Here is a 25212-nt window from a genome sequence, read left to right as displayed (position 1 = left end):
TTATTTATAACTTTCTTCCCCAGAGTTGAGGTACTTTTGGCAGTTGAGAGTCCAAAAAACATATCTCAGTTTTCTTACAAGCGTTTAACAGTTTTCCTCTTAATCCATGCAAATAAAATAATATAGAACTAACATAGAATTATTATGTATTTGTGAAAATTAAAACAAAATATTTTATTTTGAGATATAAGCAGTTAATGTTATGGTTTACGTTTACTTGGTACAACAATTGCCCCACATCACCCTATTTGTTTGGTAGTAGTGCTCAGATGATCTATCTTTTTCTTTTTTTCTTTATGTTTGTTTGGAGACCAAAATTATACCACAAAACCAAGAACCGAGCATATATAAATTGCGTGGGATTGATTTGTTGGAGTGAAATTTATCACTCCAGTTTCAGTATCAAGGCTCTATGAGCCGGAAATTTCCATTACTTTGTTTTTTTTTTTTTTTTTTTTTTTTTAAGTTAGAGCAAGATACTGAATAAGAAAAAAAAAATCAATTTCATAAATCTCAAAAAAGCAGCCTGCTTCTTATGAGTTTTTAATAAATTCTATTCGTAAGTCTTTGTACCAGCTTAAACTTTTGGCCTAATTAGTTTTCTACACAAGTTAGAAACACCTAATCTTTACTAATTTTGGGCGCTGACACGAAAATGAGACTGAAAAAAAATATGACTGGCTTTCAGTTCTGTGTAACAGAAGGTGTACCTATACAACTAGTATATGCAAGTTTAGTAGAGTTGATGATCTGATGACGCCGCAGGCTAATACAGAAAATTTACGGTAACGAATTTTTTACCCTTACCAGCTTAAGAAGCACTGCGACGCTACTAGCGGTTGCGTTCGATTTGCAATCCTTCTATATTTGGTATGGCTCTGCGCCTCAGTTATCACTGAAAAAGTAGTAACGGAAACATTCACGGATGAAGTGCTGAACAGTGAGATCAAATCTGTTCCATTCCTATGGCAATCTTTGTGGAAACCGTTGAGTATGCGCTGACATCGACAGACCAACACTCGTTTCAATTGCAGGAATTCCAATTTAACGTTGCAATCACTGTTGATTTCACTATATGATTTGACTCCTTATCGACAACGAAAGATATGTCGCTGCCATATTGGAATGGAAGACAAAGTGGTATAGTGGCTCCAAAATTTTCGTCTTATCATAAGATGTATAGATTTTAGCCTTTTTGCCCGCTGTGTGTAGCGTAAATTTGCCATTACAGCAATAAACCACCAATAACCATAAAGCCGCGTAGAAAATTTTCCGCACATTTACGTAGCCAACCAGAATGACCTCTGAAATCACAGGAGCGATAGAAAGTGCTCCCCCCTTTTTTAAATCACATTCTGATACATACACACATGGCTTGTTCAGAGTCTAGAAACTTACACTTGTCCCCTGCAAGGTGGCATTCGTACAGCTTTCGAGTGTTCGCCTTCCTCTCCATGATATGTAAAGAAGAGTAAATACTCTGAAGCAATAGAAAAGATCAAGTTTAAACTCTTAAAAATGCTTGTATATAAGAAAACTGTTTTCTATCCAATTTGTGTCCTTTATGAAGACTTAGTAAGTAACTTTAATTTTCAGACATTAGGAAAACATTGGAAGTATAAGGGTAAGGGATATTAATTTTCAAAGAAAGAATAATATAAAAGGAACTTATTTACACAACTGCCAAATCTGTATTTACAGTAATAAGGTAGAACGTGGTCTTCTTATATGCCTCCATAAGAGAAGCACTCCACACATTCCATGTACTCCAATACGTAATAAGCACTTGTCAGAAATATTGTAAATCTGTGTGACTTCCAATAGTGCCCGTCCCCCATTCGGCGCCTTTACATTATGCAACTCGCTTGCCTTTTGCTTCTTCAGCCCTGTGTTTTATGAAATAAATATCCTTGCCGAGCATATTTAGCGAAATGGTAATCTGCTAACAGAATAAATGTATTTAAAGGATTAAGAGATTTGTTTGGCCGAAAATAAACACTATTTTGCAGCCATATTTTGTGTGCCAGGCAGTTAATCTATACGAAATGATTAAATCCATCTACATCATGCAAAGTTTCAATGATTTAAAAAATGGGTTAATCCATATGAAGTTGCTTCGCATCAATGAGGGTAACATCACCATTTGCAATTTTAAAAGTTTTATATATATATTCTGTTACCGTATACAGGGTGTTAATGAACTATACCGACAAACTGTAAGAGTTGGGACCTGTGGGGAAAAGTGCATAGTTTCAGAGCTAGGGATGTTCAAAATCTCGACAAAGCCAAATTTCAAGAGGCCCTATTTCGAATTCGAGAAATTGTGGAGTAGTGGTCCTTATCAGCGTAAAGGAAGTCACCCATACACAATCCAAAAATGCACATTTCATTAATGTACAATGGGTGTGCAGAGTATTCCCTGTAGGGTAAAATTCCCAGATATGCCATCAACAAAATTTTGATGTGTGCTCTGACTTTGTGATTGGTTCAAAGTAGACAAACAATAAACCTTGACATCAGTGAACACGGAATCCTTTGGCTTGGTGTCAGAAGTATGAACAGCATGGTCTCTCGTACTCGAGAAAAAGCATGCTGCCATGTGACGAAATATATCGCATCACACGTTATTCATTAAAAAAAAAAAAAAAAAAAAAAAAAAAAAAAAAAAAAAAAAAAAAAAAAAAAAAACTGCCGGTTTCTAACACTCCCGAGTTCCCTCCGAAGCACTGGATGTCGATTGTTGTCAATTCTGACCTCCTGCCTACTTTGGACCCTCCTTGAAATCAGGGTATATCTGAAAACTCTATTGAGATCATATTTGAGTATTATACCCTATACAGAATACCCTGCACACCCATTCAAAATTGATGTAGTATGTATTTTTGGAGTGTGTATGCGCGACTTTCTTTACGCTGATAAGGACCACCATTCATAGTTTCTGGAATTCGAAATAGGGCCTGTTGAAATTTAGCTTTTTCGCGATTTTGGACAGCCCTAGCTCTGAAACTATGCACTTTTCGCAATAGGTCCATATGACCTTCTCTCTTATTCTCTTATTTTGATGTGAGGAATCACATCTTACAGTTTGTCGGTATAGTTCATTAATACCCTGTATATTGGCAGCACAAAACTATTTTTAAAAATTTTAATTCCAGCCGGTTTGTAAGTGACTGTGATTTTTGTTGAATAGTGCGTGCCAATAAGTGACTTTGCAGGTGTTAGTGTAAACTTGTATATCTTAGGACTGGGCTATTCAAAAACATTGCAACAAACAGTATTTTATTTAGGATGTTTTCTTTTCTAATTTTACTTCTTAGCATGAAAAACCCTGATTGAACCTTAATAGGTGAAAATTACTTCTTAAGTTTAGTATCTAAATTCAACAGATTATACATTTTAGAGCTAAGCTTTGTAATGAAGGGGGTAAAATATCGAATTTGTTTATTTAATTACAATTTTATATGGTACTATAAGTTACTGTAGCTAGAATAACAATACTAATACAATTTTTATGATTTTTTAAAATTGAAATTTGTAATTTTTACAATGCTTGATGTATGATAACTCTGGTGAGGCATAGAATAAGAGAACTGTAATAGAAATTTCAACTTTAATATTTGGCAGTGAACGAAGTTATGAATTTTCAAAATTACATGCGAAACGCATGTTTGTGCTACTCTCAGCTATTTGTTTCTGAACTAAATACTTAACCAACGTAAATTATGGAACACATTATTTTAATTTATTATTTCTATTTTAATATTGAATGACTTACATCTTAGAACAAGCTTACAAATAATAAAAGTTGATTTTGAAAATTAAATAAAATTAATTACCAATAATGAATAATATAAATAAAATAAACAGTTTGTTTGTGTGTCTGTCTGTGTGCGACCTGGGGACCAGACGAGTGGATCGAGAGTTGTCAAATTTAGGTCACGGGTACCTTGATGTAGCCTCCAGACCAAGACGAAGCTTTTTGCCAAAATTAGAACCAGGGGGGTCTGAGGGTGGTGTTTACTGGGACATGTAAAAGTAGTAGGAAACAACCGATATTAATGTCAAAAAATTCATAGTCTTCGCAGTCGCAGAGATCAGTGGTGACACTTCCATTAGCGATAACTTTCAAATTCAGCTACCATTGTATGTGGGTCATCCTTCCTTCTTGCCATGGGAAGAATATCTTGAGTAGGAGGCACAACAATGTGTGAAGTAAATAAAGCCAGCTTGCAAAGAACAACAGGAAAACATATCCTCAATATAGAACAAAATGTTCAATTTGTGCAAATAAAACATCAAATGTATTACCTAATTTCTCTTCTCACAAGAATAAATTGTAATTCGTTTCATATCGACCTTAAAACTTAATAAAATACAACCTATTACTTTGAAAAAAGAAAAAAAAATGCGTAACGTTATGATATTATTATATTATGAGCAGTGGCCCCCGAGTTTTTTCAGTGGCAAATGTAATTTAAGCTATTATTTATATATTTTTAAAAGTTTATAGTAAACTCATGATACCTATCATAGTCTGGGTTGTGGCTGCCCCCCTCCCGGCATTTTTTATTTTCTAGATCCGCTTGTGACTATGAGTGTTAATTTACACAAATTGATGGTTAGAATTTCAGGAACCTTATCCAGTATGTTGAGTTAAAAGAACATTTCAATAACTTACAAGCATCGCTTCTAAGACGAACAGTAAGCAAATGTATAAAAAGCAGGAAAATAAACTTAAAAAGTCAAATGTAGAGACTTTCTCGCTTCAATTTCTCAAACTAAATCAAGTTAAGCTGTAGTTATTACTGAGACATTTATTTATCAAACACGATGAAAATTATAAGGCGTTTTCGGAAATCTTCATCTGAAGGAAATTCACTCCAAAAGTAAACTACCCCTTCCAGATATTACTTATACCATTAAATAAGGTTGTTAATGAAATACGTGTTCACAAAGTATCAACGAAATTGCGGGAGTCATATTTGAGGAATTATCGTTAAAAGAAGAAAAAAAAAGAGAGAAAACATCCACAAGAGAAATTACTCTTGTGAATATTTTCATGACAACTGATTAATGTACCTTTCAGGGCCGTACTGGCCGGGTGGGCTATCATAAGTAGCGGTATATGAACACGTCACGTACTCCTCGCATACGGGAGAAAGGGAACGAAGGATGATAACACTCAAGTACCGGCAAAGCAGTCAGCTAATCCCAAATCAGCGTTGCTAGCCCATGATGTTCACATTTTTCGTAATTCAATCCTTGAAAGGTTCCCGATTTCCCACTCTGCTTTATACTTTTGCTAACGTTGAAGTATTAAACTAAATTGAAATATCAAAATAATACCATAACTTGAAATTAAATAATAATTTACATTTTAGAGTTTTCCGTATAGAAAATATATAGGGCCGGATTAATCAAAATCGCCTGATTCGTTTTTAGAAAATCATCCAGGAAAAAAATCATTCCAAAGAGTAAATTTTTCCTTGTGAATTTTTTAGAAAATGAAATGAGGTTTGCCATATTGTCAAGTTATTAGTCAAATATTTACAAGTGCATAAAAAGTACGTGTGTCATCGTTACGAAAATGTAAAAATCTGCTAGTTAATACAACAATTACTTGTTAAATATAAGCACACAAATAGGCCTAGATATTTTTATTAGTAAAATAAAAGCTCTTAATTATTATTAGAAGCGAATGATACTTTTTAGCGCCACAAAAGTAACTTTTTCTTTTCCTCGAAAACTACGCATCAGAGTTTACTTTCTTGTTTACAATTTATCGTGATTTATCGACTGTATATGGTTTATATTTGGACAATATTTTAGTTCATCAGAAATTAAAATGTCAAATTTTATGATGATTTTAGACTATATACTGTGTTGTTGTCTTCCTATAAAGGTAACCAAGAAAGTTCTGCCGCTTTTTCACCAACCATCTTCGAACATCCATGCGTCACCTAAGACGTACCTGGAAAATAAAAAATTGTCCCCAACAACATCGACGACCTTCTGCCAACGGATTCCATCGCGGTAGAACTTTCTGGGCCGTGAAGTGAAGAAGGTATCAAGTGCATTTTACACTTCTACTAAAGATTTGAACTGGCGTCCTCTAAGGTGATTGCCGAAGAAATGGAGCAGGTGATAATCGGACGGTGCAAATGATATCCCGGGACATCCTAGTCATGTGGGGCTTAGCGTTATCGTTTAACAAGAGGACCCCTTTGCGATTTATAAGTGCTGGCTCCAAAGTTTTGAGTTTTTCTTGAACATGGCTTAACTGCTGACAGTACACAGTTGCATTGATGCTCTGACCAACTGGTAGCAGTTCCCGATGCACGATGCCGCGAACAGTCCACCGACACACAGGAGGACCTTCTTCTGGTGAAGTACTGGTTTCGGCTGTTTTGGAACCGGTTCATAGGATGTTAACCAATGATGACGGCACCGTGGAGCTTCGTACAGGACCCACTTCTCATCACATGTCAACACCCTGTCCAGAAATGGCTCCTTCCTCAGACGAGACAGCAAAGAAACACAGGTTTCTGTTCGCATTGCCTTCTGGCCCGGAGTCAAATCATGTGGGACCTATCGACCCAAATTGTAGTGCTTTCCAAGTCGATCGAGGTGTTGCCGAAGGGTTTTTCTTCTCACACTGAATGGTAGTCCCATTTCCTCACATGTCTGGCAACTGTTTGCCTCAATTGCTGCCTGAAGATCTTCATTTTGTAGATGTGTTGGTCTTCCGGCACGTGGTGCGTCTTCGAATGTTTCGTCAGCATCCTTAAACTTGTTAAACCACCGCATAGTCACGACACCCTCACCAAAGGCCTGGCATATCTTCCGCCTCGCTGCAGTTCAGTTGACTCCAGTTTGAACTTGTACAGCATAAACGCACTTATGACGCTCTGTGGAGGTCCCATGTTCACTCTGTCGTTACACTAGTTCACGGTGTAACTGAACTGCCACAACAGGTAGTATGTTGGATATACCCACACCTTCGCCTTATCTCCATTCGCATTCAACTCACGGTGTGATGGCCAATTGAACACATATGTCCACAAAAAGCAACAGAACGTTCTTTCTTACTTTTATAAATAGTTGAAAAAACTAATTTAATCCAGAAATCTCCAAAAACTTCACGTTTACAGTGGGAAGAAGAGGAGGAAAAAATGTCAAACATCTGATCCTACTACTTATATTTTATTACTTGGAGAAATTCAAGAATTCTTTCTTTCTTTTTTTTAAATACCTTGATGAAATTTTTAATACCGATGTGAATTTTTCCCCTCAAAGCTTGCAGGTTATGACAACTTTTATATCTGCTGATTTCTTTAAAAGTAAAATAACCTACAAATTATTCACAGGACAAAATATTTTCTCTGTCTGTGGTTCGTATATAACATAATCATCATCATCATCATAGGTATTCTGCCATTATTGGCAGGTGACTTGCCGCAGCTGAGAAGTTTTCATGTTCCACAGTCTTCCGCTAATCTCTTCGTCTTCAAGTATGATTTTTCTGTTTTTGTATTCTCCTTCGCCCCACATCCCTCATGATAGAAAATTCTTAGCAATGTGCCAATTAGTTTCTGTTCTTCTTGTTAATAATAACTAAGATAACATAACATACCTATCGTGTTATCATTTTGGACAAATATTTAAAAAAATCTATTTACCTTGAGTATTTCGAGCGGAAACTTGCGCGATTTTATTTAATCTCATAAATTTCCCTATAAAAAAATCAGCCAAAAAGAGGTTGTAGGTTGCTGTTTAGTTAGTTTCTGTTGCTATAGAAACCAGCCTTGACCTTGACCTTGGCTTCCTGGCGGTCAGGTGGGTAGGTAGAAGTATGCTGATAGGTGCTGACATCTATAATGTACAATCAGAGAAAAAATACGTAACGAACCTTCATACGACAGAGGAACATGTAGCCGGCTAGATCTAACTAAAAAGTGTTCTTCGAAATTGTAACATTTAGTGTTGAATGTGGACTGTTTAATGGACATATGTGTTATTAGTGTTCGGCTTAATTATAGTCAAAAATTCTACAAAAATGGATCTACTAGTCGGTGTTAAATAAAACAAATATTTCTTCGAAAATAGTGAATCTACTATATTAAATTTGAACTGACTTTTCGGCAACGTAATTGGAAACAGAAAGTGATGAGTTGTGGATTGGTGATTTATTTTTCATATAATTATATACTGTGGAAGATTTCAGGTAAATTGTTTGATTTAAGTGGCACGTGAAGAATTTAACGAGAAATATTTGCGTTGAACCAAAATTTCCCATACTTATACGTTTGAATGCGGAATAGGTTTTGTTTTGTTTGTATTCTTTGTTTTTTTGTTTAAAAATTTGTTATCATTTAATTGGCCATTTTCAATTATCTATTTGAATAGAGAAGCCAAATCCGCAGTTGCAATAACGGTATAATTATATCATCCAACAAACGTGGAACGAAACCTCCCTACGTTCCATCCTTTGTTTTATGACAAATTAGTATTTAAAGTCTCTTCTCAGAGATCGTGCAACAACAAATGGACGATTGCATTATTTATAACAATAACAGTATATAGTGTTGAGCGTGAAATTGAGTGTGATTTTAGGAGTTAAACTCAACTCACCTTATATTTTTCAAAACTAGTTAGTTCATGATAAAACTCACGAAAAACGAGCGAGTTCATTTGAAACCCTGCTTTTATACGTTCTAACATATAATAAATTTAGGAATTTTATTAACATATATATTGGTAACATATAATAACTTTGTTAGGACGTTTATAATACTGACGTTGCAAGTTGATATCATTTTACTTTCTTTTCCAATATCTTCAATCCTTTTAAACAAATGTTACCAGAAAACAGCAGAATGTTTTCAAAAATGACTTCTCTCACCATGATGGGTTTTTCTTGGCTCCGAAGAAGATCATGGAGACATCCGACAATTAACAGAAGCTTAGTTATCGTGGTCTATTCGTTTTTTAAATCACGTAGTAAATTTTTAGTATAGTAGTATTTTGATCGTGCGTCGTACAGGCAAACAAATTATAGCATACATACATACATATAGCACTATTATCATTCCGTTTTCAACCCTGTCTTGAGTCAGACGCAAGGGGGAATTCGTAAGGATCTATGGTCTTTTTTGGACTTTATCACTCTTACGGCAGGTAGGTTTTTGTGACCAAAGGTGTACATTCCATAAAAATTAGGCTATGATTATAATAAAGGACAGTATCATTGTCAGTAACAGGTGTTTTCTTTTCTTTCGTAAGGTAAATTTTTCCTATATTTCGACTTCCGGAGTAGCCATATTCACGATCCATTCTTGTTGCATGCTGGAATTCATTTATATTGCACCCTTGTTCGTGTAAAAGAATGTGAGCCACAAATTTTCCAATAAAAGATTTTGAACTTGTCTGCAGTGATCGGGATGAGTAGGGATGAACAAACGATTAACGAACTCCATGTATATATACAAGATATTTCAAAACAACACCAACAACGTTTGGGAGGGGGTTCCTGACACTAATATAAAACAAAAGCTATAGACCAACCTGGGTGCATCAATCCGTCATTTTGGAGTTATAAGCTGCCGAAAACATGAAAATAACTAACTAACTAACTCTATGGTCTATAGAACCCGGAGGTTCAATGCCGCGTTCACAAAAGCTCTCCACTGACTTCTATCCTTAGCCAACTGCATCCAGTTTCTACTTTGTATTCCAATCTCTGCAAGATCCATCTTAATATTGTCCTCCCATCTGCACCTAGGTCTTCCTAATGGTCGTTTTCCGATTGTTCTTCCAGTCAAGACTTTGAAAGCGTTCCTACCTTCTTCCATTCTAGCTACATGACCCGCCCACCTAAGCCTCCTAGACTTGACGACCCTAACAATGTTGGGTGAACCATATAAATTATGTAGTTCCTTGTTATGAAGTTTCCGCCATTCCCCATTCCCGTTCCTCTTGGGTCCGAATATTCGTCTCAGGATCTTGTTCTCAAATACTTTCAGTCTATGCTCTTCCCTCAGAGTAAGTGACCATGTTCGCACCATACAGAAGAACAGGCATGATTATCGTTTTATATATTTCAAGCTTCAAATTCCTCGACAGAATTCGCGACGACAAGAGATTTTGAACCGAATAGTAACAAGAATTTCCTGCTTTTAGTCGACATTTAATTTCTCCGTGAACATGATTTTCGTCTGTTAATATTGATCCCAGATATTTGAAACTATCCACTTTATCAAAAGTATTATTTAATATTTTAACGCGTCCATAACTTGCTGTATTCCGATCCCGACGCACTTCCATTTATTTAGTTTTCTCTGCATTTACTTCTAAACCCATGTCCCTGCAAGCGTTTAATAAGATCTCTGCATTTCTTTCTATTGTTCTCCTATCATCCCCTATTAAATTTACATCATCAGCATATGCCATAACCTGGTGAATACCGTTCAACTCTAGGCCCCGGTTGCTATCTTTGATTTTCCTTATAGCGTATTCCAGAACGAAGTTAAATAATAATGGCGACAACGCATCTCCTTGCTTCAGGCCATTTTCGACGTGAAAGGTCGTGGACAAAAATTTTCCTACCCGGACTTTACTTTGGGATTCATTTAAACATATCTTAATTAATCTAATTAGCTTTCTCGGTATTCCAAGTTCTGTAAGAACGTTGTATAATGTTTCTCTCCTAACCGAGTCGTACGCCTTTCTAAAATCAATAAATAGTTGATGTACCGGGGTATTGTATTCCCACTTTTTTTCGAGTATTTGGCGAATGGTAAATATTTGGTCGATAGTTGATCGATTTCGTCTGAATCCGCACTGGTAATCTCCAATAATTTCATCTGCGTATGGGGTCAGTCTTTCTAATAGAATATTTGAAAGGATTTTAGAGGATGTTGACAGAAGAGAAATGCCTCGATAATTATTACAATCAGTTTTGTCGCCTTTCTTGTGAATTGGAACAATGATTGATTCTTTCCACTCTTGTGGCAATTCTTCCTTGTTCCAGATAAGGAGAATGAGTTTGTGTATCTTGTTCCACAATTTTTCGCCTCTCGCTAAAATTAACTCAGCCGGAATTTCATCTACACCCGGAGATTTGTGTTTCTTTAATTTCTTTATAGCGGTTTCTACTTCTATTCGGTTGGGTTCTGGAATATACGGTTCTGCGGTGTGTATCTCTTTTTCTTCACGAACACTAGTTTCTGGTTGCGTGTTAAGCAAATCGTCAAAGAAATCTTTCCATCTATTTAAGATGTTATCCGTGTCAGTGAGAACTGTACCGTCAGATTTCTTTAATATATATGCACGAGGTTGATAGCCTTTCTTAAATTCGTTGATTCCCTTATACATGTCCCGGATGTTTTTATTTTTACTATTATTTTTAAGTTCCTTAATTTTAGCTTTCAGAAAATCGCGTTTCTTTGTTCTAAAAGTTTTGGAAGTTTCCCGCCTGATATGTGCGAAATTTTGTGTAGTTATTTCATTCGGGTTTTGTAGCCAGCGTAATTTTGCCTGTTTTCTTTTCTCTGCTAGTTTTATGCATTCCTGGTCGAACCATGGTTTGTTCCTACGTATTTCCGCGTGTCCCAATTTTTCTTTTGCTGAAATTTTAATGCTATCTCTAATTTCAATCCAGGTATCCTCAACACTAGTGCATTCCGAATCTTCTAAAGCCGAAAATCTATTCGAAACTTCAATCTGGTATTTCTCTCTTACCTGGCTCTCTTCTAATTTCTTTAAATTGAATCTCTCCGTTTTCGGACAATGAATATTACCTTTATTCAACGATAACCTCTCTCGTATTATCGCTGCTACCAGATAGTGGTCAGTGTCACAATCAGCCCCTCTAAACGATCGGACATCAATTATGCTAGATTGCCTTCTTCTATCTACTAAAACGTGATCAATTTGATTATGTGTTTTTCCGTCTGGTGATGTCCAAGTGTATTTATGAACGTCGCGATGTGGGAATTTTGTACTTTTCACGATTAGGTTTTTGGATGTTGCAAAGTTCACGAGTCTAACTCCGTTGTCATTACTTTCCTTAGGCAGACTTTCGTTCCCTATAATCGGTTTGAAAATATCCTCCCGTCCTACCTTCGCATTGAAATCCCCTAATAGAATTTTCATATGGTATCGCGGGAGTTGGTCAAATATCCGTTCCACTTCTTCGTAAAAACTGTCTTTTATATCGTCATCCTTATCTTCAGTTGGGGCATGCACATTTAAAACAATAATATCACACCACCGTCCCTTAAGAGTAATAAAAGAAAGTCTGTCAGTAACAAATTCAACCCGTTTAATTGCTGGTAATATACGTTTATGAACAAAAAACCCTGTTCCTAACTGGTGATTTTTATTTCCTTCCCCATAAAAGAACGTAAAATTTCCGGAATTCATGGATCCATTTCCTCCCACCTAACTTCCTGAACTCCTACTACGTCCATCCTGTATTTCTCTAACTCACTCGATACGGATTTTAACGCGCCTGCCCTATAAAGACTCCTAATATTCCATGTTCCAAATCTCATGTCCATTTTCTTTTGCTGAGGTCGTGCCAAGTTATCAGTCCTTGTCCGAGGCTTTTGTGAATATTTCTGAACAAGTGCTTTTTTATACTGGATGAGGTTGTTAGCCCTACCCAAACCCCCAAGCTGGAGGACCACTCCTAGTCGGCTGTCCGCGACTGCTTATTCAGTATATTCGCAGTTAACCTCTATATCTAGAGGCCTTCTCCTCGATCCGCTACCTGAGGACGCGCCATGCCGTGGTGACAGGAACCCACATTACACGGGAAAACATGAAAATATGAAGTTTATAAGGTACATAGTTCCAAAACTCTGGGATCTACCGTAGTCGGGTCAAGACTTTACTTAGGAACTAATATGTGCCCTATCCAAAAATATGTGTTTCAGAATCCTAAGGTACTCAATTTTTAGAGAGGGAGTTTGTCTTCGGGCATATAATTTGAAGTACTCACCAACTGTCTCTATAAAAGCTGGTGCGGAAGTACCTTAGGATTCGGAAACATGGATTCGGAAACATGAATTAGGATAGGGCACATGCTAGTTCCTAAGTGAAGTCTTGGCCCGACTACGGTAGATCCCATAGTTTTGGAGCTCCTATGAAATTAATTTTTTCATGTTTTCGGCAGCCTATAACTCCAAAAGAAAGCATTTGTGCAACCAGGTTAATCTATACGTTTTGTCTTATCTTGTCAGGAATCATCTCCCACAAGTTGTCGGTGTTGTTTTGAAACATCCTGTAGATATATATTCAGCATTTTATTTCTAAAAATAACGGCGCCGGTACGCTGGACCTCCGGATCATTATGGTTAAAAAATTGCGTAACTTTCAGGATGTAATAATAATTTTTATTATTATTAATTGGAAATTACATACTAATAGTCCATTTACAATTCCAAGTACAGTACATAAACAATAAAACAATCATACAGTAATATTAAGTAGAGAAAAAAAGAATACATACAATAGCAGCAAACATATTACATAAAACACAACTAAAATTACAATCAAATTATAAAAAAGAAAACAAAGCAAAAGGCATGCACAGACAGTGATGAAATTGTGATTATGAAAAAGTAATAGATTATGATAAGTGATAGGTCGTAAACTTTCTTTGGATAGAAGGAAAATCAGGTGTATAAAAAGTCAGTGACATGCAAATAGTTGTTTTCATTTAACAGACATTTATATATAGGCGCATCACTAAAATTCGGGTTATATTTGAAAATTTTAAAGTTTCTTCTAGCCATGTTAGGTACACCAAAACTAACGGAACGGCTTCAGTCAGTACTAACCTACCCGACAAAACATTATGAAGCAGGTTAATGTCAAATAAAGTTCTTCTTTCAGATAATTCTAATAGGCCAAGATGGTATCTAATTTCATCATGAGTTTTTCCTGATGGAAATTTAAATTTCCATTTTAGCCATGAAAGAAACAAGTTTTGTACTACTTCTATATCCCTTTGAAAATACTGGGTTCCTTTGTTCCAAATACTGGTGCAATATTCAAGTTGACTTCTAACATTTGCATAGAGATCCATTTTGTGATTCCCAGATTTCTTCTCGCTCTGGAAACTATATTTTCCAAATGTTTATTGAATAACAATTTGACATCAAAAGTAACACCTAGATCTTTTATAGAAACAAGCTTTTTAACCAAAACATTTTCGACCACATAGTTATAAGAAACAGGATTTGTTTTTAAGGTAAAATATACCAAACACGTTTTGTTAAAATTCAAAGGTAAAGCGTTAGTCTTTGACCAATTAACAATGATATTAATATTATCTTGTAATTTACCACAATCACTAGCATCATTTATAGCACGATAAATCTTCAATTCATCAGCATACATGAGAAACTGACAATTAATATTTTCTTTAAGGTCATTCACAAACAAAAGAAACAAAAGTGGACCTAAATTAGATCCCTGAGGAACACCAGAAAAAATATTATCATGACCTGTATATTCTACAACAAATCTTCTACAAGTTAAGTATGAGATAAACCATCTAATAAAGATTGGTCACATGAATTAAGTTTCTTGATTAATATATCATGAGGAAGTTTGTCGAAGGCCTTAGAAAAATCAAAATATATTACATCTACTTGTCCTTGAGTTTTTACAGGAGGAATAATATCATACATAAAGCATGTTAGATTGGACAAGGTAGATCTATTTTTCAGAAAGCCATGCTGTTAATCCATAATTTTTGGAGAAACATGATTATAGAGATAATAGTATACAAGTTTATCAAAAATTTTAGGTAATATTCCCATAATAGAAATTGGTATATATAATTCGTATAATCTTTCCCATTAACCTTAGGGATAGGAGAAACAAGAACAATTTTCCACCTCTCAGGATAGGTAAAGGTTTGTATACTCCAATTAAATAATGACGCAAGAATAGGGGTTATAATATACGTAATTCCTTTAATTATGAAAGTTGGTATACCATCAATTCCACAAGATTTGACTTTCAGTCCTTTAATGATATTAATAACCTGATCAACTCTGAAACTAGGAAAGAAATTACTATTTCCAGAATTACATAATAATTCATTTTCATCATAAGACGTCTTTGATATATAGATTCAAAAAACCTAACCCCGTTCATTGACAACTTTATTAGTGTCATCTACATATTCATTATCAATCATAATACCTGAAGAAGATTTAGAGCGATTATTATATTAATACTTACTTACAAAACCCCAGAATTTTTGAGGGTTTTTGGTTAAAGAATACTCAATGCCCGAATGTCCAAGAATATTTATTTTCCTATCCATACGAAGTTTGAATTTAACTTGCCTTCTATAATTTGTAAAAATAATATAATCATCGTCAGATTTAGTTTTTTTTAAAAATATTTTTATATGCTTTTTCTTTCGCCTTAATTAAAGAGATAAGATCTTTAGAATACCATAAAGGAAAACTCCTACTTTTGGGTATAAACTTAGGAATATTATTATTCATACTGGTTTTAATTACATTCTCCACAGCATCAACAGCAAGGTTAATATTCTCAGCTAACAAGATATTAGTCCAGTCTGCTCCGCTAATTCCTGGTATAAAGCTAAATAATCACCTTTATGAAAGGAATATCTTGGCAAGCAACCAATATCCAAACAACATATCTTATTACATATAGTAACTTGGATAGGATAATGATATGAATCAGGAATAACAATAGACAAAACATCTTAAGTTGCAACAACATTAAAATTTGATACATTAGAGACAACATTTAAATTATAATCATCCAGGAATGAAAATAATATTCTGGCCTTGCATTTGGCATAGTAGTGTATGCCAGGAAGGAAATCCCTATTAGCCCAATCAACTTTTGGGATATTATAATCACCAATTATGAGAATATCATAATTCAGAGGATTGATCTTAATAAAAATGTTATTTAAAAAATCTCACAAACAGTAGGAGGCAAATTGGGGTGAAAATATGCACACAGTATAATAAGTTCTTGCCAGTTCTATTAACAATTTCAAGTAAAATATGTTCTTCAAAGATCTCAAACTCAGTTCTTCGATTAACTTTGATATTTCTTTTAACAGCACATAACACTTTACCTCCTCTTTCACAAACATTAGGTTCATATATTCTGTCGGCTCTAAAACAATTATAAACACCCGGAAAATAATCCTCACTGTTATGTAAATCACTTAACCACGTCTCAGTTATAACAATTATATCATAAGCACAGTCTGCTACAGAAGACAGGAGAAAAAAAAAAAAAAACTTTTCATGTTTGGTCCTAGGACCACGTACATTATGGCACCAAAGTTTATATTTATTCTTGGATTGCTTCTCCATTTGAACCAGAAGTGATTTGACCATTACAGTCATTAAATACTTTTAATTTACCGTAGAAACGACCAATAAGGATACCTCTAGGCCAAATTTCAGGAACATTAATAATATTATAATCACAACTGTTGACTTCTATATAAAAGGATGCATACGAATCATATTTAGTTCTTAATTTAGTACACTTAAAGTTATTCAAATGTTCTTTTACTATATCTTCAACATCAGCAACGGAGGCAGTTGGACTAAATCTAGTGACAAATAGAGCTTTTTTTTTTTTCATACTAGACACCAAGTCAGTTTTATTGTTGTTACAGCCAATATTCAATTTACGCACAGTCTTTTTAACGTCTCTTCCCAAGTTTCGATTGACAATTATAGTTGTTTTTATATCATTAATTTTCTTTTTATTCCTTGATACAACTTCTGCCCATAATTCCTCACTTACTTCTTCAATATTTTTATTATTATCTAACTCTAGTTCATGTGAACCATCGTCAACCTTTGACTGAGATAAATGACTAACCTTATCATGAGACACATTTAAGTCTTTACCTAATGCTAATCCTGAATTCTATACATCAGCTATGTTAAACTGCTTGTCTCTAAGTTCCTTATTCCCTTCTCTTAGACTGGCTATTTCAGATTTCAAGGCTTTGATTTCATTACGGAAAATATGCTTCATATTAACAAAGGACAATTCGATTTGTTTTTGAATAGCTTATTTTTGTTACTAAGTTGAGGTACCACTGAGTTTTGGCTATCAATAATCTGTGTACTACTGTTCTGATTATTGAGATTAAATGTTTCAGATCTATTTAAGGTCAAAGTTTCCTGATTTTCACATTTTGTACATTTAAAATTCATATATAGTACTTCTTCTTTTCCTTCGCCTAAATTCTGCAAACATTGCAAATGATATTTGCCAGAACAAACATTGCATTTAACAGCTCTTTGCCTTCCATAAATTGGGGCATTACAAATACGACAATTAGCTGATGCTGGTATGCTTAAATAAAACCCAAGTAACTAAAATACAAGCTACAAGAAAGAAAACACATAAACACTTTAGACACATCCCTTCCACTTTAGCTCAAATAGAGAAGGAAAAACGACAAAAAATAGAAAGAAAAAGGAATCGCTTCTCGACACTGCAGAGGATCATTAAAATAATGAAGACCACACGACCCTTCCAAATTCACCAGAGACTGGACAAGATGGAAAGTGTCCCTGAGCCCTTCAGCAACACACAGTCACTGTTATAATAACAGCAACCGGTTGACTAACGCTCGCAGTGTTACTAGCCGTACCAGCTAAGAGGAAGGAACAGCTGCCCACAGATGTAAGGAGCCAGATAGAAATATTGAAAATTTCAAAGATAGGGTGAGCAGCCCGGGGCCAAAGGCCGAGAAGCGATAATAATAATAATAATAATAATAATAATAATAATAATAATAATAATAATAATAATAATAATAATAATAATAATAATAATAATGTCCAGCAACATATCACTGCAGTCTTATAACTAAAAATTCTCATATACATATATATAAAGACGCTTTAAAAATGTCTGATTCTTACGTTTTAATTTTATAATATAATAAACGTTCTTAACGATTTGTTTCATGCTTTCTTTTTTGTCTTTCTGTAAACGGGTTAAAGTAAGCTGCCCGTATTGTCTTTTCAAAAGGCATCAAGAGTTTCACAAATACCGAATTTCAATAACTACACACATATTGCGTTATCGTTCACATAATGTTCTTCAGAGTTCAGTTCAGAGAGAGAACGAAATATTTCCTCTTCAGTTTAGAAGAATAAATATTCCGTTCTCATTAAAGGTTCCGGTATGCAACGGTACGACGTACCGGAACCTTTTTAATGAGAACAAAATACCCATGGAGTTTGTTAATCTTCTGTTCATCCTTACTTTTTTGAAGTTGTGAAATAATAGGAAATTAAAATTGCTTCAGTGACATTACGAAATAAGAAATTGTAAAAGTAAGCCACTGTAAATATAACAAATTTAAATAAGTACACGTAAAATAAAAATATCTAAAAAATGTAATGTGTAATTACAACTTCAAATTAGAAAGTATCTAGTGTTCATACAAAAACCGTTACAAGATGTATCTGTTGTTGACATACTGCTAGTGCGGGTGTATGCAGAAAATGAAATGTAAACAGATTTTTTATTGGTATATTTGGGCCCCATTTCCTTTTACTGGATTGACAGAAACACCGTAGGATGAGAAAAAGTGAGCTCCAGCATGCCACAAGAGCGGATCATGAACATGACTACTGCGGGAGTTGAATATCACAAAAATGTAACCAAAAAAAAAAAAAAAAATAAATAAATAAATAAAAATAAAAATAAATAAATAAAAAAAAATAAAAAATAAAAAATCAGGTACTGAGGTAAGTCTTTTGTTATATTAAGATGTATTTCTTAGCGTTTGTTAATAATTATAGGTCATGGTTAGCCTGATTCGTGTTGTTTCACTCTGGACACTTCATCAAAGGTCCTATCCGCTTTGCCATACGCACCAGACTGTGTCATGTGATCAGGTCAAAAGTCACGTTGCGTGCTAAATCGAGTCTGGAGATTCCAAATCAAGATGCAAGATATTTCAAGTACGTAACCTCCGCGTGGGGCGCCCCAGGTAATTCGAAGAAGACTAATATACTTTATCATTATTATTGATTTTACTGAAACAACTTGACTTTTGACAATGTTCTATCCATATTTACCTTATGTGGTATACATCATTTCTAAGTTCTTCACTATGTGTTTGCAGTAAGCCTTCTGTATTAGCCATCTCCTTATTATAGTTTTTCAGATATGTGGATGACTTCATTTTTTCACTGATTTTCCATTGACTTGTTTTTTCCATGTTTCGTGCGATTTTTGACTTATGTTCCATCCATTTTAGGACAATTTGCTTTTCGAATAAGAATCTACCTAACCTCTTCTACATTTCAGCCATCTCTCCCAAAGTCTGTTTATATCATTAAAACCGGATAACTCCTTATTGAAGATATCTATTGAACAATAAAATATGATCTTGAACTTATTTAAGCAGCGGAGGGGAGTCTACAAAACAACATAAATACTTCGTAAAAGATAGGTACTGAGTATAATGACAAAGTTGCTAAAATATACCGATAAGTTAAGAACATGGGTGTTTACGTAAGTTTAAGATCACATTCTATTACGTCACCAGATGTTTGGGAGAAATGAACAATATTTGAAATATCGAATACGTTGCACGAAGTAGACTCTTATTTTCTGTTAATGCAGCTGTTATTGTTTTTAGAAATTTCTGCTGTTCAGCAGCTAGAAAGGGAGAGAAAAGAACGTAGTAAACGCCAGAAGACCGTAATCACTGGAGACATGAGGCCTCTCGCCGACGCCCTTCCATCACTCGAGGAGTTGATGAAAAAAGAAAGTAAACAGGAACAACGGAGTCAGAAGGAGGCGAGGAAAGTGCGACCAGTTCCTAAGATGAAACACAGGCAGAAGAACATGTAAGTTTTAATTTATCTTTACCTTTACGCTAATTTTTAAAACTTTTATTTAGTGATTCACGCTAATGGACACAGATGGTTATGAAAGAATTGGTACAGTTATAATGTGGAAGGAAACGAGAGAACTCCGAGAAAAAACACGGATGCTCTCCACTATTAACTCACAGCCTAGGTTAGAACCTCTCGAACCGGAAGTTGGCGCTTTACCACTGAATCACCATCCCTCCAGACAAAGAAATATTGCCTGTGTGATACGTCATGGAGTTCGTAATACCTGCTAGTTTGTAAACTTTGCTACTTTCATTGGCTGAAGAAAGTTTTCTAAACTACTACTGTTTCCTAACTTTTATTTATTTATTTATTTTTGTATGCTCTTCGAGAAAATAGCTTCAACACCGGAAAGCAAAATGTAGATTTGTAAGCCTCTCCACTTCAGGAGTGTGTATATTGCTTTATACATTTAACAGAAGCTAGTTGCCACAATTATTTTTCAAACTAGTCCTAACTTCATTAGTACAGCAAAACCTGTCAACTTGGCCACCTCTCTAAGCCGTGTGCTCATCATGGCCTGGTTCGTCTTGAAGCTCCATTTTCCCATAAGACATTTCGTTACTTATCGCTCTGTAAGTTGGCCATCTGTCTATTTTGGAAGTTAGACGCATTGAAGCAATGTTTACCCTATGATAATAATGATACATTTACCTGCACATCTTGGCCACACAAAATACCGTTTTGTAATTTTTCTTAACTATTTCGTATTCCCATATGAGTGTATTTGTGACTGGAAACAAAGAATTATGGATTCCTACGATTTGTTTTTGGAGGTCAATGGCCCTGATAAAGGGATGGTTAAGAAATATCTAAATAAGAAAAAGCACGTACATTAATTCAGGAAATGGTTGTACGTATTTGTGTACCCTGTCTGTTTTAGTAAAACCATTAGCTATATCGGTTCGTGTCATCACTGGAGAGCTCTAGTAATTCTGAAGAATACCTAAAGTTAAAGCTGGCCATTTCAATTGTCAACTATTGGCACCTGACGGCTTGTCGAAAGGTAGCGGAGGTTTAGAGATATGAATTTCCTTAAGATGTTCTCAAAACCTTTTTTTGCTCCGAGGAAAACAGTTGTAGTTCATTAACAAGAGACAGTTAACTACACAATTACAATGTGCATACGTGCCAAAAAGAATAAAAGAAATACGTCTAAAATAAACCATCATGAGTAAATTTGTTATTAATAAGTGGTTTGCTATTTTTCGAAAGGTATCCATAGAAAATATTTGTCACTGTCGAATATATATATATATATATATATATAAAAATAAACCACTTAGAAATTATTCAAGTTATAATTTTGCTTTATTTCTTTTCAATCTGAATAACTCAGCGTGCTACAATATCAATTTCAATAAACTGCGTACATATATTTCTCTTTTATGGTTGTTCGTGTTATTGTGTTCAATCCGAATAATTCAGTGTACCAGATTAGTTTTCAGGAGGAGAAAGGTACATATATTAAAGATACTGTAGTATTTTTTGTAGTGCTGTACATTGTTATGATTACACTATATGCATTATTTAAAAGTAGCTGTCGTGTTATTGCTTACTAAAATTTTATAATTAAGTAATACTTGAAATCCTATTCTAAAAATACACACCAACCACACTTATTTTCTGTAAGTTGGCCACTTTTCAATGGAACCGATCGTGGCCAGCATAGACAGGTTTCACTGTATTTTGCATGAACTTCGAGCGGATTAGTATAGTTTGGGTTCCACGCACACTATATATGTCTCGGTGCTGAAAAGAGACGCTTAACTTTAACAGAGAACAACAGCATCAGATTCGTATTGTTTTTTTTTTTTTTTTCTTTCTTAAATTTTTATTTTGTGTTGGGCATGTCACGCATGTTGCCGAAAGAATAATCTGTATGCATGTTTTCTCAAAGTGATTGTGTGTAAATAACTCAGTATAAACATAATTTCCTTTTTCTAAAGATCTTTCTTCTTCCACATTCCGTAGGGGCTGCGGTGGCTCAGTGGTAGATCGTTCATTTCTTGTGCATGGGTCCCTGGTTCGATCCCAGCTCGTGCCAAGTGAACTTTGTGGTGGACAAACACCGTGTGTGTGGGTTTTCTCGGGGTTCTCCTGTTTCCTCCCTCTTTCTTCATTCCACCATTTCATTCATTTCTCATCATCAACGTCTCCTTTTGCCTAACCATGGGACTAAAACTTAAAGATTACATTTTTTTTTTTTTTTTTTTTTTTTTACACATTCCGCTTTCTAATTGTTATACATTGGTTTTCCTGCCTTCTGGAGGCTTAGTGAAATTAATCATAACTATGTTACAAGTTTTTGTTGAATGAAATAGCTTCGGTGTACGCGGCTTCAGCGCGGGAGACCCGGGCTCGATGCCCGATGAGAGCTCATGTGGTTTGGATCCCACATTAAGCTGTAAGTATATGTCTCTTACAACCTCGGTACCGAAGGTAACTCCAATCCAAGCAAATAGGCTTATCTATTTAAGAGATATTTTGAGCGGAATAAAGATTTCCAATTCGTACGTGAAGAAAGTAGATATAATAAGGGCCGATAGGAGAACAATAGAAAGAAATGCAGAGAAAACTAAATACTTGGAAGTTTCTCGGGATCGTCATACTGCAAGTTATAGATGCATTAAAATATCAAATAATACTTTTGATCAGGTGAATACTTTCAAATATCTAGGATCAATATTAACAGACCATAACCATAGTGACGAAGGAATTAAATGTCGACTAGAAGCAGGGAATTCATGTTATCATTCAGTTCAAAATCTCTTGTCGTCGCGAATTATGTCGAGAAATTTGAAGATCAAAATATATAAAACGATAATCATACCTGTTGTTATGTATGGTTGCGAAACATGGTCTCTTACTCTGAGGGAAGAACGTATACCGAAAGTATTTGAGAACAAGATCCTGAGACGAATATTCCGACTCAAGAGGAACAGGAATAGGGAATGGCAGAAACTTCATAACGACGAACTACATAATTTATACGGTTTACCCAACATTGTTAGGATGATCAAGTCTAAGAGGCTCCCAGGATGGAAGAAAGTAGGAACGCTTTCAAAATCTTAACTGGAAGACCAGTCGGAAAACGACCATTAGGAAGACCTAGGCCTGGCTCAGATAGGAGGAAAATATTAAGATGGGTCTCGCAGAAATAGGTATACGAAGTAGAAACTAGATCCAGTTGGCTAAGGATAGAATTCAATAGAAAGTTTTTATGAACGCGGCATTGAACCTCCGAGTTTCATAGGCCATAAAGTTAGTTAGTTACTTATGTCAAGAAAGTAGTGATTCAATTTAAAAAAGTAAAAAATGAAAAGTATTTTATTTGCTAATGAGAAAAATATTTTTGTACATAATATTCAGTGGATCCATGGTATAATGGAATTTATATACTAGGCTAGCGAGAATGAATAATGAATGGAAGTAAGTGATGAAGGAAGGTACTGGTAAAGAACGAGGAGATTCAAACAGATTCACTGGTTAGATGAGTCCAGAACCCTTTTTACTAAAACTAAGCGAGCTGCCACTCACCTAGTTTGTCTGAAAAAGCTCTGCATTTGTGGGTTTTGTCATGAAATTACGTGAGTGGCAGTGAGGACTGCGAGGTTAAGAGAAGCAAGATTCAGACGTTGTGAAGACCTGAAAATGAGTAGTTATGAGGAGTCGTCTAGTTGAGGAAGGATGAAGTTGAAGTGAGGGGCAAGTAAGTGACGAAGTTGAGTGAAGTTTGTAGAAGTACCAACCCCTTCATGCCAGAAAAATTGTGTTCGATGTCAACCGGTTTCTTCGACTGTTGATCCCTCTATCCATATGTGCATAAGTCCCGGAGTGTAATTTGTATAGTACGGTTCATAATTTTTAGATTATTCGTTAAAAGGTTTCCATTAATGCTGCTTTTACCGTCAGTTTGATATAATTTTTTTTTTTTTTTTAGAAATTTTATCTTCCCTAATCATTTACAGGTAAAATCTCAGTCATCGTTAGGAGAGGTGCAATAAAAACAGTAAATTAAAAAAAATCTGTTCCAGCAGAATCAAAATTATCTATTATTATTGGCAACGAACTCGATTTTTTTTTTTTTTTTAAGCGGCGTCTCATTTTGTTTAACTGGATGCTGCCTATCGGTTTATATATGTCTCTCATTTGGACATTTTTTCTCTGTTAAACGCTTGTAATTTTGTATAATTTAAAGGGACAGATCACAAACATCACTAGCGCGTACTTGAAAGGAAGATTTCAGTTCCTTTCCTGTTTTCCTACTTGAAAGAAATTTGTGCTTGGAAAAAAAATGCTGCCACTTGTGCGATCTGCTCACGTATATGTATAAGCACGTGGTCTTACTCCAGAAGTTACCTGTTTATATGTATTTCTGAGCAAGTAAAGTGATATTAGAGAACTGGATGTGGCCTGCGAGGATGTTTACTTAGCGTTGCGAGGATAATTTATTCCAATTAAGGAAATATTAGAGTCCAGTCTAGAGAAACAGTAACAATGATGATGGGGCTCAAGATATGTTGACACATTCACAAATTTGGCCAGAAAGTTTATTATTACTTCAGAGTGCGTATCTTAACATTTCTAGATCCTTATACAGGGTGTCTCAAAAGTCCTCTGACATATAGTAAGTGTTGTTATTGGAGTTACAGCAATATGTAAGAGGGGAAACCGTCCTCAAATATGATGTTTTCAATCTAAAATGAAGGAATTTTTTTAAAATCGGAGTGATTGGGCTGTGCACTCTTTTCGGTCACATTTTTTTTTTTTTTATCTGTTCAAATATAAGGGACTTGAAAATTTTGTTCTATAAAATGTCAAAATTCACCGCCAAAAATGTCTATGGTTGGCTTTAGACACTATCAAATTGCAAACAAAGGACACTTCTATGGACAAAGGCATGAACGATTGAATGAGAAACACGAAGGACAAAACAAAATCAAGATGGAAGCAGAATACCTTAAAGAGTTGAAGAAGAAAAGGGGATTGTTACAACATACCGAAGAGGAAGTTGAAGCACTTCAGAAGGAGATGGAAAAAGCTCAAAAAAAGGGTAAAGAATATTAACCAACTTAAAAGAGAGATAGAATCCATCAGTTCTGCTTTCACACTTTTATCCCTCTACGTCCAGTCGAAAATCCATCAAGTAGTTCTTGAATTTGTGTCCTGGCTGGACAGACACGCGGACAGAGTCCGTATTTTGAGCTCTTATTGTTTATTTGTCACAATAATTGAAAAAGGGAATAAATTAAAT

General features: G+C 35.0%; 1 protein-coding gene across 2 annotated transcripts in view; it reads left to right on the top strand.

Moving 5' to 3' along the window:
• Positions 1–25212, top strand: part of LOC145689821 (ribosome biogenesis protein SLX9 homolog) — a 52985-nt gene that overhangs the window by 16604 nt on the left and 11169 nt on the right. For both annotated transcript variants that reach the window (XM_081764032.1, XM_081764033.1), the window contains exon 3: positions 19697–19907. In XM_081764032.1, the coding sequence (XP_081620158.1) occupies positions 19697–19907 (211 nt within the window). The remainder of the gene's footprint in view (positions 1–19696; positions 19908–25212) is intronic.

The sequence above is a fragment of the Thermobia domestica genome, chromosome 7 (assembly GCF_964235325.1).
Source record: "Thermobia domestica chromosome 7, izTheDome1.hap1.1, whole genome shotgun sequence".
NCBI classification, from domain to species: domain Eukaryota; kingdom Metazoa; phylum Arthropoda; class Insecta; order Zygentoma; family Lepismatidae; genus Thermobia; species Thermobia domestica.
This window is presented reverse-complemented; position numbering and strand designations above follow the sequence as displayed.